At 45.5% G+C, this 18,635-nt stretch overlaps 1 protein-coding gene across 7 annotated transcripts in view; it reads left to right on the forward strand.

Annotated features, from left to right (window-relative positions):
• Positions 1-375: 375 nt before the first annotated feature.
• Positions 376-18,635, forward strand: part of DCUN1D4 (defective in cullin neddylation 1 domain containing 4) — a 69,616-nt gene continuing 51,356 nt past the window's right edge. For 3 of the 7 annotated variants that reach the window (XM_082638575.1, XM_082638579.1, XM_082638580.1), the window contains exon 1: positions 376-509. In XM_082638575.1, coding sequence (XP_082494701.1) covers positions 485-509 — 25 coding nt within the window. In that variant the 5' untranslated portion in view covers positions 376-484. Of the gene's footprint in view, positions 510-872; positions 976-14,569; positions 14,710-18,635 lie in introns of those variants that run through there. The other 4 variants (XM_082638576.1, XM_082638578.1, XM_082638577.1 and 1 more) reach the window with 4 other exon arrangements.

Below are 18,635 nucleotides of genomic sequence, written 5' to 3' on the forward strand. Positions count from 1 at the left end.
CACTTCGCGTGCTTTGTTTCAGACGCCAACCCATCTTTCTCGGTTGGTCTACAGCTCCACCAATCCCGCCCGCCCAGGGCGGGGCTTCAGGGTCAAGGTGGACCAATTCCCCATCCTCGCCCCTACACGCGCTTTCGGACCCCCGGGGCTGAGTGACAGTGGTCGGGTCCAACCTGCTCTCCCAGAACGTGGCCTCCGCCAGGGGCGTTAGGGAACGAGGCGTCGGGACCAATCGCATTGAACCTTGGGGGGCGGGGCCTCTTTGCCAGCTCCAGACCGGCGCTCTCCGCACTCCTTTTGCCAAATGAGAGATGAGGGGGCGGTCGCTCAGTCAAGGTTCAGCCAGTGGAGGAGGAGAGGTGGGCGGGCCGGGAGTGCCTGGCGGCGGGTCCTCAGCTCCTAGCCGAGGTGCGGCGAGCCGGTGGGGGGACCGCGAGGCGAGCGCGGGAGCCTGGGCGGCGAGCGCGGTGTGAGCTACCCGAAAATGCACTCGGATGCCGCCGCTGTCAGTGAGTAACAGAGAGCTAGCCGGCCGGGACCGGGCGGCTGCCAACACTCTCCGCTGATCTCCCACAGTCCCCGCTCTGCGCCTCCTGTCCCAAAACGCACCGGGAGCCCCTGCCCGGGAGCCACCCCTTCCCCTCCCGGGGCCGGGGCGGGCGGTGACGCTGCGGGCGGCGCGGGGCGGGGGCGGGCGTGGGGGGAAGGGGCCGGCCTGCCGGGGGAGGGCGGAGGTGAGGGGGGTGGGGGCTGGCTCCATTTCAGTGTTGGGGGAAGGGGGGGGCGGGACGTGCGATGAAGGGCCGGGACCAGAGTGTCCCGGGTGAATGGAGGTGGAGGCGGCGGCGGGCGCTAGCGAGCAGGGCTGGGGGTTGGCACCGGCGGCGGGGGAGAGAGAGGGAGCGAGCGAGCGGAGTGCAGGGGTGAGGATTTCCTAGGGGCCGAGCGGTGCGGGCGGCTCCGTGAGAAAGGCGGGTGAGTGCTAGGGGAGCGCGGGGGCGGGGACAATGGGAAGAAGGGCTGGATGGCGGGGGTGGGGGGGAAACAATGGGGTGGGGGATTGGGGGCAGCGGCCGTGCGGGGCAGGAGGGCGGGCGAGGAGATGAGGGCTGATGTAATGGGAAAGCGAATGGTGGGAGGGATTGGGGTGTGATGGGATAGTTGGGGAGTCCGGCGGACGGGAGGGCCTTAGGAAGCGTGGAGGGGTAACTGGGAGTGGTGAGAGGAGGCAGACGTCGGGGTAATAGGATGGAGCAGGTGTTGGGAAGGTAGGGTAATTGGGAGTGGAGAGGAAGAAGGTGGAGAGGGTTTGGGGTGACGGGATGGAGGTAGGGTAGAGGAGGTGCAGTGGGGGTGAAGATCTGGTTGGGAGGGAAGGGAGGTTGGGAGGGGCCGGGGCAGGGGTAAAACTGTCTTGTCCAGATTCGGTCCGCGTGGGGCTGGGGGGAAGGTGTCAGACTACGTGTTCGGGGGAGCTGTATCCTCCCCCGGATTAGGGCCTGCCTCCTTGAGGGGGAGCTCTGAGGTTTGGGGTGCTTGGAAAGGAGGGGGCGGGGCTGAGGTGGAGGGGACGGGGAGGTGCCCAGAGGTTGGCGCTGGCCGCGGTTTCCCCCGAGCGGCGGGAAGCGAGGTCAGCGCTGGCGCGGGCTCTGGCTGCGGGAGTGGGAGGCGGGGCAGGGGAGCGGGCTGCGGGTTTTCCGTGGCGGGAGCCGGAGGGGTCGGCCCTGGAGGCCAGGAGCGTGGGGCGGAGGGTGGTCCCTGGCGGTCCGTGGATTTGGCAGTCTGTGACGCAGTTGTCTAATTTCTGGTCGTCAGGTGTGGAGGCTGGTGCCTCGGGACCCGCTTCCCCGCCGGGAGGGCCGGACCACAGGGCCAGCGCAGCGCCCGTGGGACGCGACCTCTCCCAGCCTTGCGGAGAAGGCGCTTTAGGGGCTTCCTTTAGGGTCTGGCTCCAGTCGCCGGGTGTGAGGGGAAAGGCAGTCCCGCGGAAAGGGGAAAAGCAGCCCTGCGGAATTCTGGGACTTGTAGTCCGGGCCGCGGTTGGGTTGGGTGCACGTGGGTAACTGTGGAAACGAGTCCCAGAATGCAGCGCGCCCCTCGGAGCTTCCCAGCTCTGCTAACTCGTGTTTTATTCCCCGCGGACCCGAGCGCGTTGTAGGGCGGTGCTCCAGTCCCCTGGGACCTTCTCCCTGTGTCAGCGGCTGGGGGAGAACCAAGCCAGACGCAGTCCTTTCGCACTTAGGTTCTTGATCCCCGAGTTGACTACTTCCCTCTGCGTTTGGTGGCCTTACTTGTAGAATAAATGCTTGGTTTTGAACCATCTAGTACATAGGTTGTGGAAAAACATTCAAGATGCAACACAATCTAAAGCAGCGTTTAGGATGGGGTATATTTGTGACATCCAGTGTATATAAACACTAGGTTAAAATGTTCCGTCTTAGACAAATCTGGGAATGCAGTGGAGACACACGTAAACCTTGTGAAGATAGTATAAATGATGTGTTTGTAGTTCTTGGGCTGTTTGGATTGCCAAAGGATAAGGGGACTTTTGGAAAAAAGATGGTCTTGAAATGAATTGACTGTTGGAGGAGGCTTAATGGAATTGAGGGTGGCCATGGTCCCATTCCTTTAAACCAGCGTGAAAATGTGAAGATGAGCGAAGGGAATATTTGATGTCTTCAGTTTTCAGAGAAGCATGGGAAGCAAATGAGACTAGAGGAAGGTAAACTCAGTGCAGGACCTTAAGAGGTTTCCATGTTTTTTCGTTTCTGTTCTTTAATATTAGAAACCATCCATTTAGACTGTAGACTCTCCAAACATCACATCCTTTGCCAGATTTCTTTACCATTTATATGCGATGATTCCAAAACCTGTAATGATTAACTCAGAGATGACAGTGTATTTTTATGTGTTGTATAGGGTATTTTGAAACTGTTGGTAGCATGGTCACTAGAAGAGTATTATGATGACCCTAATGATAAAAATTTTACCAAGAAGTCCAAAGATTTGGAAACTGTCTGGTATGGTTACAAATAAACTGAACTTGAGTACTTGTGTGATTTTATCAGGAAAAGATTTATATCTATTTTATATTTTACTTAAGCTTATGGTGAAATACCCAGGAAATCTTTTGTGATATGTAACATGGTCATGTTTGTTTGTTTGTTTTAATGTGCATGTATCACTGGAATTTGCTCCTGTAAAGGGTGAAGTGTATGAGGTTGAAAACAAGAGCTGTACAAGATGGTGTTTTTATTTTTATTTTTTTTATTTTTATTTATTTATTTATTTATTTATTTTTTGCTGTACGCGGGCCTCTCACTGCTGTGGCCTCTCCCGTTGCGGAGCACAGGCTCCGGACGCACAGGCTCAGCGGCCATGGCTCACGGGCCCAGCCGCTCCGCGGCATATGGGATCCTCCCAGACCGGGGCACGAACCCGTATCCCCTGCATCGGCAGGCGGACTCCCAACCACTGCGCCACCAGGGAGGCCCCAAGATGGTGTTTTTAAAGAAAATATTGGGCTAGTCATTTTTTTCCCTTTTCTTTTTTTTTCAATTTCATCCCAAAGGGCAGGTGCCCTATACACACACACATGACACTCCCACTCCCCCAGCCCCCAAACCCTGGGTTCCTGTACATAATCACCTTATACCTTCTGCTCTGGTTTTTAGGTTCCTCTTTGATTTTTGGCCTTTGGGGGAGGTTCTGTGTTTTCTTATGAACAAAATTTTTTGACTGTTTTAAACAGATGGTTCCAACTTAATGATGGTTCGACTTTCCAATGGTGCTAAAGCAATATGCATTTGATAAAAGCTGTACCTCGAATTTTGGATCTTGATCTTTTCCCAGACTGGTGATGTATGATAACTCTCGTGATGCTGGGCAGCAAGCGGCATCTAGTCAGACACAGCAGCTCCCAGTCAGACACAATACGCTTATTACCATTTTGTACCCAGACAACCCTCCTGTTTTTCACTTTCAATACAGTTTTCAATAAATTACCTGAGATATTCAACATTTTATTATAAAATAGGCTTTGAGTGAGATGATTTTACCCAAGTATATGCTAAGGTAATAAGAGTTCTGATCATGTTTAAAATAGGGTAGGCTAAGCGGTTATCTGTAGGTTAGGCATATTAAATGCATTTTTGACCTAGGATATTTTCAGTTTGCAGTGGTCTTACTCAGGGTAAGTGGAGGAGGATCTGTACTGGTAAGGATTTTCAGGTTATCTTATCAATAACGTTGCCAGGAAAGAAAGCCCCTCATTTTCTCCACTTCAGAGGATTTCTGTATTTGTACTCTTTTCTTCCTCAGTTCTTGCCTGCAAGAATTACCCCTATTAACACTTGATCACATTTTTTTCAAATGTTATTTATCATCATATCCTTTTCTCTTTTCATCTTTAACTGCTCCCAGAAGGTCTTATTAGCTTATTGCTTGCTTCCTGACAATAATATATGCTTGCATTTTTCTCATCTCGATAATAACAATCTTGCTTAATCAGCAGTGTAAAAATCATGGTTTCAGAAACTGACCTCATGATGACTTTTGTTGTATCAGTTAGGATGCCTCTGGCAAATAACAGTACTCAATCAAAAATGGCTTAAGTAGTAGAACTTATTATTGTTAGCAAGAAGTTTAGCGATAGATGGTTCTAAGGCTGGTGCAGAGTCCTAATGATGTCTTAAGAATCTAGGCTCTTTGTATACTTTTTTCCTCTCTTCTTAGTATTTGGTTTATCAAGAGCCTCAGGCTCATTGCCTCATGTTTGCAATATGGTTGCTGCAGCACCAGACATCATGCCTATGTAAGAAAAGGAGGGAAGGAACATACTTCCTTACAGTTCCCTCTTAACAGAGTGGAGTCTTTTTCTCACCTTGGTGACTTCCCCTTTAGTCTCACTGGGTAGAATTGACCTCATGCCACTGCTAGTTGTGAGGGAGGTGGAGAAAGTGAAAGTCTGGCATTTTCAGCTTCTGTTGTGGGATGTGGACTTTGCTAGGGTGGAAGAAGGGTGAGGAGAATGCCCTGGTTTGGTAGCCTGCAGTTATTTCCCTGAATCAGCTACTTTGTCCAATTGTCTCTGGGTTGGACTCAGTTTTTTTTATCTGTTGATTTATTTTCTGTTTCATTCTAAAATAGAGGTGACTTACTAAATATAGATAAAATTCTGTCGAGAGAAAGAAAATATAGATTTACAGGCTACACATAAATGCTTGCCATATGTTAGAAATGGGCCATATATTTGGCTCTGAGCTTCCTAGTAGCCAAAATAAAGAGGAAAACAAGACCAATTAATTTTATTCATTTGGTTAATGAAACTGCAGTTCATTTAATAACCCAAGCTGGAAGCTTAGACATTTCTCATCCTCTCTTTCCCTGGTCAGTAGCGAGAGAGAGGCTGTATCTCTTCCCATGCCTGTCCTTTCTTTTCCATACCTATTGCCATTGCCCTAGGTCTGATCCATTCTTTCTTATATTGTAATAACCAGTAATCCTTCTGCCAGGCTCAGCCTCCTTTTTATCCTCTCCATCACCAGTTGAATATCTTTGTCCTTATGATCCCCCTACCCCAAAACCTCAGAGGCTCCTAGTTGCTTACTGAAATAGACTCCTCAGAAGCTGGGGTTGAACCTGTTCTGTAGTTTAAGCTCAGTTTTGAATTCCCCCAGTACTGCTCCCTCCCCACTGCCTTCAGTGCTACTTCTGTGGAAGTTCTGTGTTCCTTGTTCCCTCTCTCAAGGCTCTCCTTCCATTGAATCTCCAAAGACTGTTTACTTCTATTCTCAGTTTTATCTTATTTAATAGTAGCTGCTTGTTCACTTATTTGTCCCCTCCCCAATTAGATGATAAGCCCCCTGAGATCTGGGACTGTGTCTTACTTAGTAACCACTTTATGGTCCAGCAGAATGCCTCGTTAGGACCTCAAATATGTAATGAATTGAACTTAAATGGTCAACTCTTGAGCAGTTAGTGAATTATCTGGAAAATTTTAATGTTTCCCCCTGCTATCCTGCATGCTTCCGAGGTGTCTTTCATTGTCTTTAGATTTTTCTTCCGGGCATACAAACTTCCGCTTATTCATTCTATGCCCTTTTTTGACAAAGTTGTCCTGTGCAAACCAATTTAAGTAATATATATGTTTAAATACATGCAGATACCAGTTTTGAAGAATGACTGTGGCATGGAGCAGTTCTCGGGGAGGGAGCGGAGTGCTGGTGATATGCTGAGGGGCCGAGAGCATGCGTGACAGTACACAGCGCGTCTGCTTCTGACCTGGTGTGTAACAGGCCGCCGAGGTGGGGAAGGCTTGGGCAGAGGGCTTGGACGGCCTGGATGTGTCTGTTTTTCCCTTCTTCTTGTTTTATGACCAGATTCTGGTCCAAAGGGCTTATTTCTTAATGTTAACAATACATTGAGGCTCACTAAAGGCTTTCTTTCTTTAGAAAGTGAACTATGTTAGTTGGAGGTGAAGTTTCTGAGCCTCTGACATTAATGCTAACATCTCTTCATAGGTGGTCAGCTTAAATTAGAGTTAATAGCTCTTCACAGCTTATTCTTTTTTCTTGTTCTGAGATTCAAGTTAGGAGAAGTACCTCTTGAGAGTTATTCTTTTAAGCAGAATGTACATTTAAAAATATTTGTGGCTATAAAAGAGGCTATAATTTGTGGCTTATGTTTTAAATAGAAAAAGTATTGAAATACATTTTAAATAGAATCATATATTTTAGTAATTGTTGCTTGACTGTTTCAGATCTAAGGATCTTTTTTCTATCATGTTCAGTATTCTAGTAGACAAAGTATCTGCTACTTTAGATTTTAATTGTTTTTCTTTTAATCAGAAGATGCCGTTAATGAGTTATTTTCCATCTAGGAAGGTAGGCTTGTAGTTTTTGAAACTACTAATTAATATATTGAGTAAAACACTAAATAATGCAGAAAAAAATCCCCACCCTCCCCAAATAACATTACCTCTGGGTATGATTTTTTTTAGTTCCATCTTTGAGGATTTTTTTCCTTGTGAATATTTTTTGAAAACCTTTCATTACTTGCTGGCTGTATCAGTAGTACTTGCAGAGATGGTGTGTCATCCTTCTGTGTCCGTGATGGCCTTTGCCAGTCTTCGGGGCCCAGGCTCTTCCCCTGATTGGGGAATTCTTACCATCAAAGGCAGAGCTGCCCAGATACACCCACACCAGGGTGTGAATCTGAAGCTGAAGGCAAAACATGGGAAGAAATTGGAAGTGCCTGGGGTCCATTAGAGAGGATAGACAGTGGTGACTGCTGTTTCTAGAGGCCGTGGGAGCTACAGTCCAGGCAGGTCCGGGCTGTGTCAGTGGTGCACTCTGCAGTATGCCCTTAGGCATTGTTTTGGTTGTACAGCTGATGTGCTTGGTCCTCTGGTTTTCCTAGAGATTCTGTGAACTACCCAATAACCTTTTAAAAAAAAAAAATCGCTGTTCAAATAGCTAGTTGGTTTCTGATGCTCGCAACTAAGAATTCGGACAAATCCAACATCCAGACCCGTCATGGGTTGGTACTTGGCTGAGGCCCTTGTGGAGAAGAGCAGTGAACTGCCTTTCTACCCTGGTTGGACTCTGTTCAGAGTCCAAGAGTCCTGGCTCGAGGTGACCCAAAAGGCTAAAGGGGGACACAGGCAGTGTCAGTGGGAGCTGCCTTTGCCAGTGGTCAGGCAGGATTCTGAGGCACGCATCAGTCCCCCCACCGATCGCACTCTATGGAGCTCTTACTGCTATCTTTGCCTGATTCCATCTTTGTCCCCCCGCCCCCTCCCCAAAATTCTTGAGAATATTACGTATGGAAATAATATTGGTAGAATATTTATTTTGTTTAGCCAAAATTATATCTAATAGTCCTAATTGCTTTTTAATTGACTTTATTGAGTATAATTTACATTCTATAAAATTGTACCCATTTGATAAATACGTGTGTGTGTAACCACTACTATAATTAAGATATAGAATGGTTTCATTACCCCCTAAAGTTCCCTCATATCCCCTTGCAGCCTGTACTTCTCTACCTCCCACCACAGTTTTTTTTTAAAGATTTTTTTGATGTGGACCATTTTTTTTTAAAGTCTTTATGGAATTTGTTACAGTATTGCTTCTGTTTTATGTTTTGGTTTTTTGGCCACAGAGGCATGTGGGATCTTAGCTCCCCAACCAGGGATCGAACCTGCACCCCCTGCATTGGAAGGTGAAGTCTCAACCCCTGGACCGCCAGGGAAGTCCCCCACCACAATTTTTGGCTTTTAATATATATCATCTTAGGCTTCCTCTGTGTTAGTTGATGATTTGTCATTTTGCTGTTCATGGGGATAGTACAGTATAAAAAGGTGTAATAATCTCTCTGTCTTTTTACTGAACTGTTAAATCCAAAGAAAAACTATCAGTGCTCTATAAATTATAAATCTGGTAATTAATACTTTACCACATAGAATGGGCTTGAATTAGATGACTTGTTCCCTTGAAAGATTTTCTGGTGGCTGGCTTTTCTTGCTTCTCTGTGGGCCAAAGGCATACAATGCTAGGATTTGCTCCTTGGATACCACGATTTCTTTTAATTGTTATCTGGGTCAGGTTGAGAGGAGGAAAGCATAGTAGTTAAGTGTGGGCCCTGGTTCTGGGTTCTGCCTCTGTTAGTTGTGTGACCGTAGATAAATTACTCAACTACTCTGTATAAGCTTCAGATTCCTCATGCATAAAGAATACCTCCTGTATGGTATGGAGTTGTTTAGTCAACAGTGTTTATTGAACACCTACTACGTACCAGGCCGTCTTCTTCATCTGTCATGAAGTTCCCCTTCCAGTGTGGGGGAAGATGCAGATAATAAGCAGATAAATCATGTAGTATGTCAGATGGTGAGCAGTTCATTTGAGAAAACTGAAGCAGGGAAGGGCAGTGCACAGGTGCCCCTGTGTGTGCAGGTGGGAGAGGAGCAAGAGCAGGGACGCTGTAATTGTACAAGGCTGGGTCAGGGAAGGCCTCACTAAGAGGGTTGTCAGATAACCCTCATGGAGGTGAGGGGGCATTCCAGGGAGAGGGGACACAAACTCAGAGACTGAGGAGGGGAGCAAGGCTGTATTTGAGGAACAGCAAAGAGGCTGGTGTGCTAGGAGTGGAGTTGGGGACTGGGCAGAGAGAAAGAAGTAGGAGGCAAGATCAAAAGTGATCCTGGCGTCTGGAGCCTGTGCTCCGCAACGGGAGAGGCCGCAACAGTGAGAGGCCCGCGTACCGCAAAAAAAAAAAAAAAAAAGTGATCCTGAACATTAAATTAGATAGAACACAAAGTATTTAGAGAAATGCTGGCCCTTTTCTAATGATTACTGTGTAATGACAATTCCTTCATTAGGCTTTAAAAGGAGACCCTTGAGAGGAAAACAGGTTATAAGAAAGAAAAGAAGCAAGTGAAGCGTTCCCTCACTTAGTCACTCACCAAACCTTTTTTCTTGCTGCTGGGTGCTGCTGTAACAGCATGACTGAGCCTGGTCCTCGTGTTTAAGGAGCTTCCTTCCAGCAGGCTTAGTGGTGGATGCAGAGAGGTCCTGGACAGTTGAAGTATGGGACAGGGCAAGCCCAGGGTGCTTTGGGAACAAATAGGGAGTCATTAAAATTAGACTTCAGGGAAGGGTTAGCTATTGTCATGTGGGTTTAGCTTTTGAAGTTTTATCACGTGACGAAAAAGATAGGTGTGTGTGCCTGAGGGGTGAGGTGGGAGGGTGCTTTCCAAGCAGAGGGAACAGCCTGGCAATAGCATGGGAGTTGGATAGGTCAGAGCGAAGGGGGGCGAGGTGGAGGGATGGTCAGGAGCCACGTGAGAAGGGCTGAAAAGAGGCACCAGGGAGGGTTTATGAGTGGAAAGGAGGTGAGGGGAGAGAGAGAAGTTAGAGGAGGTGGGGTGTGGGGAGAGAAGAGGAACAAAGTGGGATGGGGAGGGGAGGGACTGACACATGTTTATACACAGTGATTATCCTTGGGCTGCTCCAGCTGCCGTGCCTGCGTTAACTCATGTAATCCTCACCACAGCGCTCTGAAGTACGTTATGTAGGTACTGTTATCCCCATTTTACAGATGAGGAAGCTGAGATACAGAAAGGTTAACTAACCTTCTCAAGGTCACACAGCTGATAGGTGGTGAACTGAGATTCTAACTCAGGCATTTTGACTCCGGGGTTTAGGTTCCCACCACTGCCTATGAAATAATACTCACTGTTTTATCTGTGCTTTTCATTTAATCCTTATGGTAACCTGGCAGGTATATTGGAATTCCATATTTTGTCACTGTTATCTTTGTTTTGCAGTTGGTTCTTTTCTTCTTGGAATGGGTCCCAACAGGATGAGGTCTAGGATGAATTCCTCCTTTCCCACTGCTGTTCTTCCCCTCATTTCTGCCATCTCACAACGACAGTGGGCATTTAAAAATGGATTCTCGCTGGGCAACTGATTGTTGAGTATTTCCATACTTTTTCTTTACTCACTAATGAAATAGTCCTTTTTAGTCTTAGATTTTATTTTAAACAGACATGTGTATTAAGAACTTTTTAAACACATAATTTTTATACATAGGAGATACCTAACAACATTGCAGAAAAGCCAGAAAGCTTACCTTTCAGTAGAGCTACTAATGTAGTTTTTGTGTAACATCTTTGAAATGATTCTTTCCTTTTCCTGTAGTTGAGGGTGGGTTTAAGTCTTTTTCCCCTTTAAGATCTCTTTCTACAGATTCCATTCCCAAAATTATTAGACCGCAGATTACTTGTTCTTAATTAAACAGGAAGCTGAGAAGGAGTGTTGTACATTCAAGTCCAGGCAACTGGCGATTGAAGTGAGAGTTTTAAACAAGAGTTTTCCTCTTGTCATCCCTTCTGCCCCGTCTTTACTTTTTGATCTTCTGGGTTTAGTCTGTCTTAGTCTCTTCTATGTTGAATAATAATAGGGATTAAAATAATAAACCTTCATTAGTGCACAGTATGGGCCAGCGCTGTGCTGAGTGCTTGGCATGCACCGTCTCAGGAGCCCTCACAAGCCCTTGTGAGGAGGGGCCTGCTGTTCTGGTCTGGTGAGGTTGGGTTATAGGCAGGGCCCTCAGCTAGGACGCCGCAGAGCAGGGACTCTAACCCAGGGCTTTCCGAGGCCAGAGCTGCACTCTTTACCCTAAATCTGGCCTCTTCTGACATTAGTGAGATGAGAGGGTGATTTTTACTCTGAGCAATGGAGTGGACGGATCTGTGTTCTTCCGTGGGTAGGGTGGGGTGAAGAGAATGAATCTAGGGCCCTGTGTACCTTGTCACGGTGGGAGAGCAGCCAGACCGGCTGTCCTGAAGTGGCCGACTCCGTTGAGATGGCACCACCAGCAGGCACAGGCTGGGCAGTGGATGACGGGTGCTAGGTGGCACGCCGCCTGTCCTGGGCGGGTGGCTTCTCTCCCAGCCGCTTCTACAGGTCCTGTGAGAGTTAGGAGGAAAAAGCCAGCAGCAGTGGTGTGCTTGGTTGGTTTTAACTTCAGATCTTGTGTTCTGTGAAAGCGCCGAGTCACCTGTGATGACCTGCTCCCATTCCTTGTCAGTTTTCCCTTCCATGCTCCCCTTTTTGGCTTTGTGCCTTATAAATAGCAAATATTTATTGATGAGGAAACACCTTCCTCACTGCTACTTTGCTTCATTTAGTTTTCACCTAGCTTTTCGACCTTGAAAAGCCTGGATCTTGATCTTTTCTTCACGCTGCAGGGCTTGCAGTGAATGAGTTGAACTCCCCTCTGGCCCATGCTGAGATTGTGACGTGGATAGGGATTGGCTGCGGCGGGCTGGGGATCGAGGCGAGGGTGGGGACGGAGCTCTCCTCTCTGGTTGCACTGTAGAGTCACCTGGACTGCTTGAGAAGCCTTTGACAACCCCACTCCTATTTTTATTTAGTTGGTCTGGATTGGGGCCCAGGCCCTGGCAATTATTCGCACTGCCCAGGTGACTCTGATGTGCAGCGGCTGGATTAATGCTCAGGAACTTCCTGGGTGCTTGGGGTTTGGTTTGGGCTCGGGGGCAGAGGACTCCAAAGCTTGCGGCTGCCCGCCTCGGGCCCTGCCCTGGGCGGAGAGCACAGGCCACCCCGCTCGCCATGCAAGTGAAGCAGAGTGCCGCGGAGCCGCCGCTCAGGTGGCGCCTGCCGTGTGCCGGGCACCGTGCTGGGCACCTTGCGGCACGGGTTAGTTTGATCCTTACAGTGTCCTTAGGAGGCAAGCACTATTACCATCCATTTCATAGACCAAGAAATTCCTACTTCTGACAAGTTAGACAGGCGCGTGGTATGAAGCTGACCCACAACCTGGCTTTCGGTTTTTTCCTAGCTGTGGAAAACTCGTTTCGGATCTTTGTGTTTTAATAATTTGGCCTCAAATGTGAATATGTTTGTGTTAACGAATGAGACGTGTACTTGTGCCATCTCACATAGCTAAATGACGATCAGTTGGTATGCAGAAGTGTAAATTGGTGTCTGTAATCCCAGTTGAAAATACTACTTTTTATAGCGTCAAAAGTAGACTTCATTTTATGGTGGATTTTGTCTGTCAAGTTATTTTGAGATAAAACTCATTTCTAATGACCTTTTTTACTTAAAATTGCATTTTGTATTTGTCTTTTAAAATGACTTATACTCTGTATGCTTGAGCTCATGTATAGATCCTCCCTGACTTGTAAGCTGACCCCCTCTTTACACTCTGGCTTCTGTAACCTTCCAGGGTACTAAGCAAATCGAATCTCAGCATTTTAAATGTGCTCCAGTCTCGCCATTGCAAAGCCCAAACTCAGCAGTCCCTCAGTCCCCCACCCGCACCCCAAAAGCCATTACTGATTTAGTTCTTCATATTCATTGTCATCAGAATGCATTTATTAGTACATATCTGTGCATAGTGCTTATTAAAAATTTTTATACCCGAGAGCATTGCTCACTGATTGGCCACCTGGAGCTTAGCTAATAATAAAATACTTTTGTGAATCTTTAGTGACAAGAGGAAAGAGGTGTACTTAATAGAAATAATATAGGCGTTATGTATCTTTTCTGAACCACCTTTTCTCCAAAAAAGAAAAAAAGAAGTTGGTAGGTTGTTTTAGATTTTACCAGTTTTAGTATCTTTTTATTTAATATTAAAGTTCTCTAACTTTGTGTGCTTGCTTATTAACAACCTTGGGTGGGAAATGCTGCTGCTTTTTACCCCTGATGGAGTGTGAAGATACATGGACACTTGCTCCCATCAGAAATAAGCTAGAATGGAGGAAGGGGCTTTGGATTGGGAATTAGAAGATGTGAATTATCCCAGCTTGGCCACAACTAGTTACCTGACCCTGCTTGGGCTAATTTTCGTAGCTCAAGGAGAATTTTTGAGACTTGGACAAAAGGACATGAAATGTTAAGCTTCCTTCTCAGCACCTGAAAGCAGTCTTGTTGGTTTTCCTCCCAGTACAATCACATTTTGTGTAGGGGTTAGTTCTAAAGTCCACAGGTAAGGTGAAAATCACCTGTATGAAAAATATCACTGGAAATACTTTCAGAAGGTGCCCCTCATCAGAGATTGTCTCCAGCACAGCAGTTCTTTCCTCTAGCATTGGGACAGGTCGCTAGCTCTTCAGGTGAGCACCAGTTGCAGCAGCTGGCTTATGTTTAGGGACTGTGTTTTATAAAGAATACATTTCTTTAAATACTTGACTCATACAGGTTGTGAGATCCACGTGGCAACTGAGCCGACCCCAGTGACTGTCAGATTCCTGTTGCCCAGCTCCCACTCATTAAGTAGAGGCCTTGAGGGCAGTTACTGGGACAATTGACTTTTCTTCTCTCTCCCTCTTCATTTTGCCAAGCAATTGAGTTGAATTTGTGTGAGTTGAATGTGGATGTCCTGCAATCCCGTTGTACTCAGGATGTCTTCCCTCCACTTTTGCTGCCACAGTATACCTTAAGACCCTAATCATCTCCCACCTCAGCCACTTCCAGTAGTCTTCATGAAAGGCCGCTCTAAATCCAGGCCACACACTCGCGTAGGGAAGTTTATCCAAAAAACTGATTAAAACACTTTCATGGCACCCAGGCTCACAGCAGTGCTTCTCAGACTTCTCTGCCAGCGTTCTGCTATGGCAGAATTAAGGACTCTTGGGATTCTGGGAGCGTAACTTGGTCTGGTGAAATTTCTTTCAAATTTTGTGCCATAGTCATTTTTTTTGTTTTCATGTGAAAACAGTTGTACATGAATTACCTTTGAGTAGGACTGATACTGCTTGAATGTGCCGTGTTTATCTGTTACATTTGCATACCCTCTGATGGTCCAATTGGAAATACAAGTCCTTAGGAGATTAAACTCTTAAGCAGGATTCAGAGCTGCCTTTTTCTGACCTTGCCTGCCTTTTGAGTCTCCTGATACCATGCTGCTTCTCACATATGAAGATCTAATGGTGTGAATGCACTGAAATACCCTGAACATATTGAATTTAAGTCTTGATGCCTTTGTACCTGCATTCATTTATTTCTTGAGTACTTATCGAGCACCTGATGTTTCCCAGGTATTGCTTTAGGTACGAGGGATACAGCAGTGGACAAGAGCAAGCAAGTTCTCACCTTTGTGAAGCTTACATTCTAATGCGAGAGGAAGATGACACACAAATATGACATATATGAGGAGGTACTAATGCCATAAAGAGAGGTAAAGCATGGTAAAGTGATAGTGAAGAATGGGTCCTGTTTGTTGGGTCTGGCAAGGTTCTGTAAGAAGGTGATATTTCAGTGGCAACCTGATTAAGTGTGAGAGCAAGCCATGTTATTATTAGAGGAGAGAGTGCTCAATACAACGAGAATAGCACGTGCAAAGACCCTGAGGTAGGAGCATGCTTGGAGTGTTCACAGAATAGCAGAAAGCTCACTGCAACTGAGAAGAGTGAGCAAGGGGAAGAGTGAGTAAGAGACGAGATTGGGTACATGGGTAGAGGTGGAATGTGCAGAGAGAGCCCTGAGTCCATGATACGGACTTTTCTTTTGCTTTGGATGCCTTGCCCTTCCATGCTTTGGGTGAGGTTGAAATTAATTTTAATTTGTTCCACATGGTAGTTGGTTGCCCCTCTGTTTGCGAAATAATTATCTCTTGCCCATTGGTTTGAAAAAAAAAAGGCAAAAGATTTATTCGATCTGAAGAGAAACCAGAGTATTTCATTGATTTGAAATGCCAGTTAATCATATTAATTATATGTGTTTATACATACTTACAAACATACAGACATGCTTGCAGGCATATATACAGACATATGTTTATTAGCTCTCTTCCATTGATTTGTATTATAATTATTTTTATAATTACCTCTATACCAGGCATTGCCAAACTACAGCCCATGGCCCCAGTCAGGCCCACCACCAAGTTTTTATAAATAAAGTTTTATAAATAAAGTTTTATTGGAACACAGCCACGCTCTTTTGCTTGTGTATTGTTTATGGCTGCTTTTGAGTTACAATGACAGGGTAGTTATAACAGAGGTCGGATGGCCCACAAAGCCTAAAATATTTAAGATCTGGCCCTCTGCAGAGAATTTACCAACCTCTGCTTTATATTATGTATTGTCTGATAGGGCAAATTCTTCCTCATTCTTCTTTTTCAACAATTTCTTGGCAAGTCAGGCATGTTTGTTCTTTTCAGATGAACTTTAGAATCAATCTGCTAAGCTTGCCTGACTCCCTTCCTTTTCCCCCACTTCTTTTTTGGGGTGGGGAAGTGGGAGGCAGGGAGAATAGGAATTTGACTGCATTTAATTTGTACTTTAGTAAAGGGTGAAGTGATCGCCTTACAATACTGGGTCTTTCCATTCCAGGAATATAATACCTCTGCGTTTTTGTCTTTCAGGAAACTTTCATTGTTTCTTCATTTGGTTGTTGCATGTTTTTTTTTTTTTTTTTTTTTTTTTTTTGCTGTACACGGGCCTCTCACTGTCGTGGCCTCTCCCGTTGCGGAGGACAGGCTCCGGACGCGCAGGCCCAGCGGCCATGGCTCACGGGCCCAGCCGCTCTGCAGCATGTGGGATCTTCCCGGACTGGGGCACGAACCTGTGTCCCCTGTATCGGCAGGCGGACTCTCAACCACTGCGCCACCAGGGAAGCCCCGGTTGTTGCATGTTTAAGCTTATTCCTACGTGTATTATTGCTTTTCATTGCTGTTGCAATTAAGATCACCTCCCAGCTATATTTAACAAGTGACTATTTATGTCATAAAAGAAAGGTTTGGATTTTTATGTATTTAAATTGTTTCTGACCCTCTTACGGAAGTAAACTCCTTAGGACTGTTAATTCTGAAATATGATTCTTTTGGTTGATGGTCATTGTCTGAACTTACCAATAATTGTTTTATTCCTAATATTTATGTCTCTGCCTATGTTGTGGGATTCTATACCGAGAGTAGTTTGGGGGAAGTGAATTTTGACTCTCATTGGCGTTCACTTTCTTCTATCATGTAGGTCACAGCAAATGGTAATTATGTAAAAACCCAAACAAACAAACCAAAAAAAACCCTGAAAAACTTTATGCCCAGTCAGCATTTGTTGATCATTTTTAAGAATGCCCAGAAGATAATTTAGGCAGACCATTTATCAAGCAGGCTGTGCCTTTCTGCAGAGCCATTTGTCGCTTTTAATACAGAATGTAGGGTTCGCATGTCACACAGGAGAGTCAAACCCAGTGACTACTGTGGAGGGCCTTTTGATCATGGACTAAAGTTGACTTAACTGAGCATTTATACTTTGGAATTAAAATATGAGCAGAAGGGCTTCCCTGGTGGCGCAGTGGTTGAGAGTCCACCTGCCGATGCAGGGGACACGGGTTCGTGCCCCGGTCCAGGAAGATCCCACATGCCGTGGAGCAGCTGGGCCCGTGAGCCATGGCCACTGAGCCTGCACATCCGGAGCCTGTGCTCCACAACGGGAGAGGCCACAACAGTGAGAGGCCTGCGTCAGCACAAAAAAAAAAAAAAAAAAGAGCAGAAGGAGATTTTATGAATGAGTTAGTACTTTCCTAAATATGTTCTCTATAAAGCATTTGATCTTTATCCTTAACATCTATTCCTTAAGGATGTGAAATCTATTTTAGATTTCAAGGTCTGTTACTTGCCCTGAGCACTGAACAGATGAACCGTAAATTCAATATGTGTTAACCTTTGTGGATTTATCTTTTAATGCCATTTTGGTCTTTTTTTCCTGAATTTGTGTCTTCTCCCCAGCTTCTTACCTTGGTGAAACTAAAGAAGAACTATTCTGTTCATGCTGCTGTTCCTTTTCTTTTTCCCTTTCTTTTTGGTGAAGCGATGATAAGGTGGTTATGGTAGTAGACGCTGGATATGGAAATAGAGAATTGCTGACATATACTATGTGACTTGTGAAATGAACCTTGTTGCTTGTGTTGTCTGTAAAGTGAAGCTTCATGTATAGAACCCGATCTTAAATGCTTTTGTATATTTTTTCCACCATCATTATGAACGTCAGTTGGTGATATGAATATAGATAGAAATGCCATCATACACAGTAGAGATGAATCAGGCCACATGCCTCAGTCACAGAGGGAGCTCCAACTTTGAGATCTTTGATGTGTGGCTTGACTTGGACCTACAGAAAGTAGAAACCATTGTAGATAGCTGTGTGGTGTGGAAAATGGTATAATTGAATAGAGTGATAATTGATGTCTTTTATTCGGCACTCACTGTGATCCAGGCATTACATTGGCTGTCTGCCACATCCAGGCATTGTAATCTCACTTCACAACTGAGGACATTGAAATTTAGGTTAAATAACTGGTAGGCCTGAGATTCAAATTGACTGTTAGACTCCAGAGTCAGGTTGTAAAGCTCAGTGAGTGGTATTTTGGCAGAAACCGTGTGTGTGTGTGTGTGTGTGTGTGTGTGCGCGTGTGCGCGCGCGTGTGTGTGTCTAGAAGGATTTAGCAGTTTTATTTTGTTTAGATTCTCCTGTGTGAATCTTGACAGTTGAATTAACATCAGGGTGGTATGGCATGAGTTCTGGAGACCTCATTGCTTCAATGATCTTTGGCAAACCCCTTCTGTGTGGCCTCAGTGAGAGAGAATCTAGACCCTTAAGTTTTCTGGTTTTGTTTTTTTGGGGGGCCCAGGAGCTTAATTAATATTTCAAGATGTTAATGTAGTATATCATTTGTCTTCCAAATTTTAAATTGAGAGAGTACAAAAAGGGGGTTTATGGCTTGGTTGTAGGTGCCAGGGGAGGGGGGCAATGTAAGATTAAGCTCCCAAAGCCTTTGCAGGTCAGGAGGAGGCTGTTGCTTCTAGTTTTAGAGCCCCCTACTCAGCTTTATGAAACAGAAGCATAAGTAAATAAATACACACACATATACACACTCGGATACCCCAAATGGTTTTTAATCCTTTTCTGTGCAGTCGCACTAATTAAGATGGAAAATCAAGGTCTGTGCACATTATGTCATTTACCTTAAATATAGCTAAACCATTCAGATGCCAAATAATTAATAATGCAAAATAGTTAACACATGTCTATATTTGAAGCCCTGCTCTGGTTGCCTCTCAGCCAAGAACTCTGATTCTTTGGACCATTCTCGGTGGCTGTGCCT

The sequence above is a fragment of the Mesoplodon mirus genome (genome assembly GCF_964341445.2).
Source record: "Mesoplodon mirus genome assembly, chromosome: 2".
NCBI lineage: Eukaryota > Metazoa > Chordata > Mammalia > Artiodactyla > Ziphiidae > Mesoplodon > Mesoplodon mirus.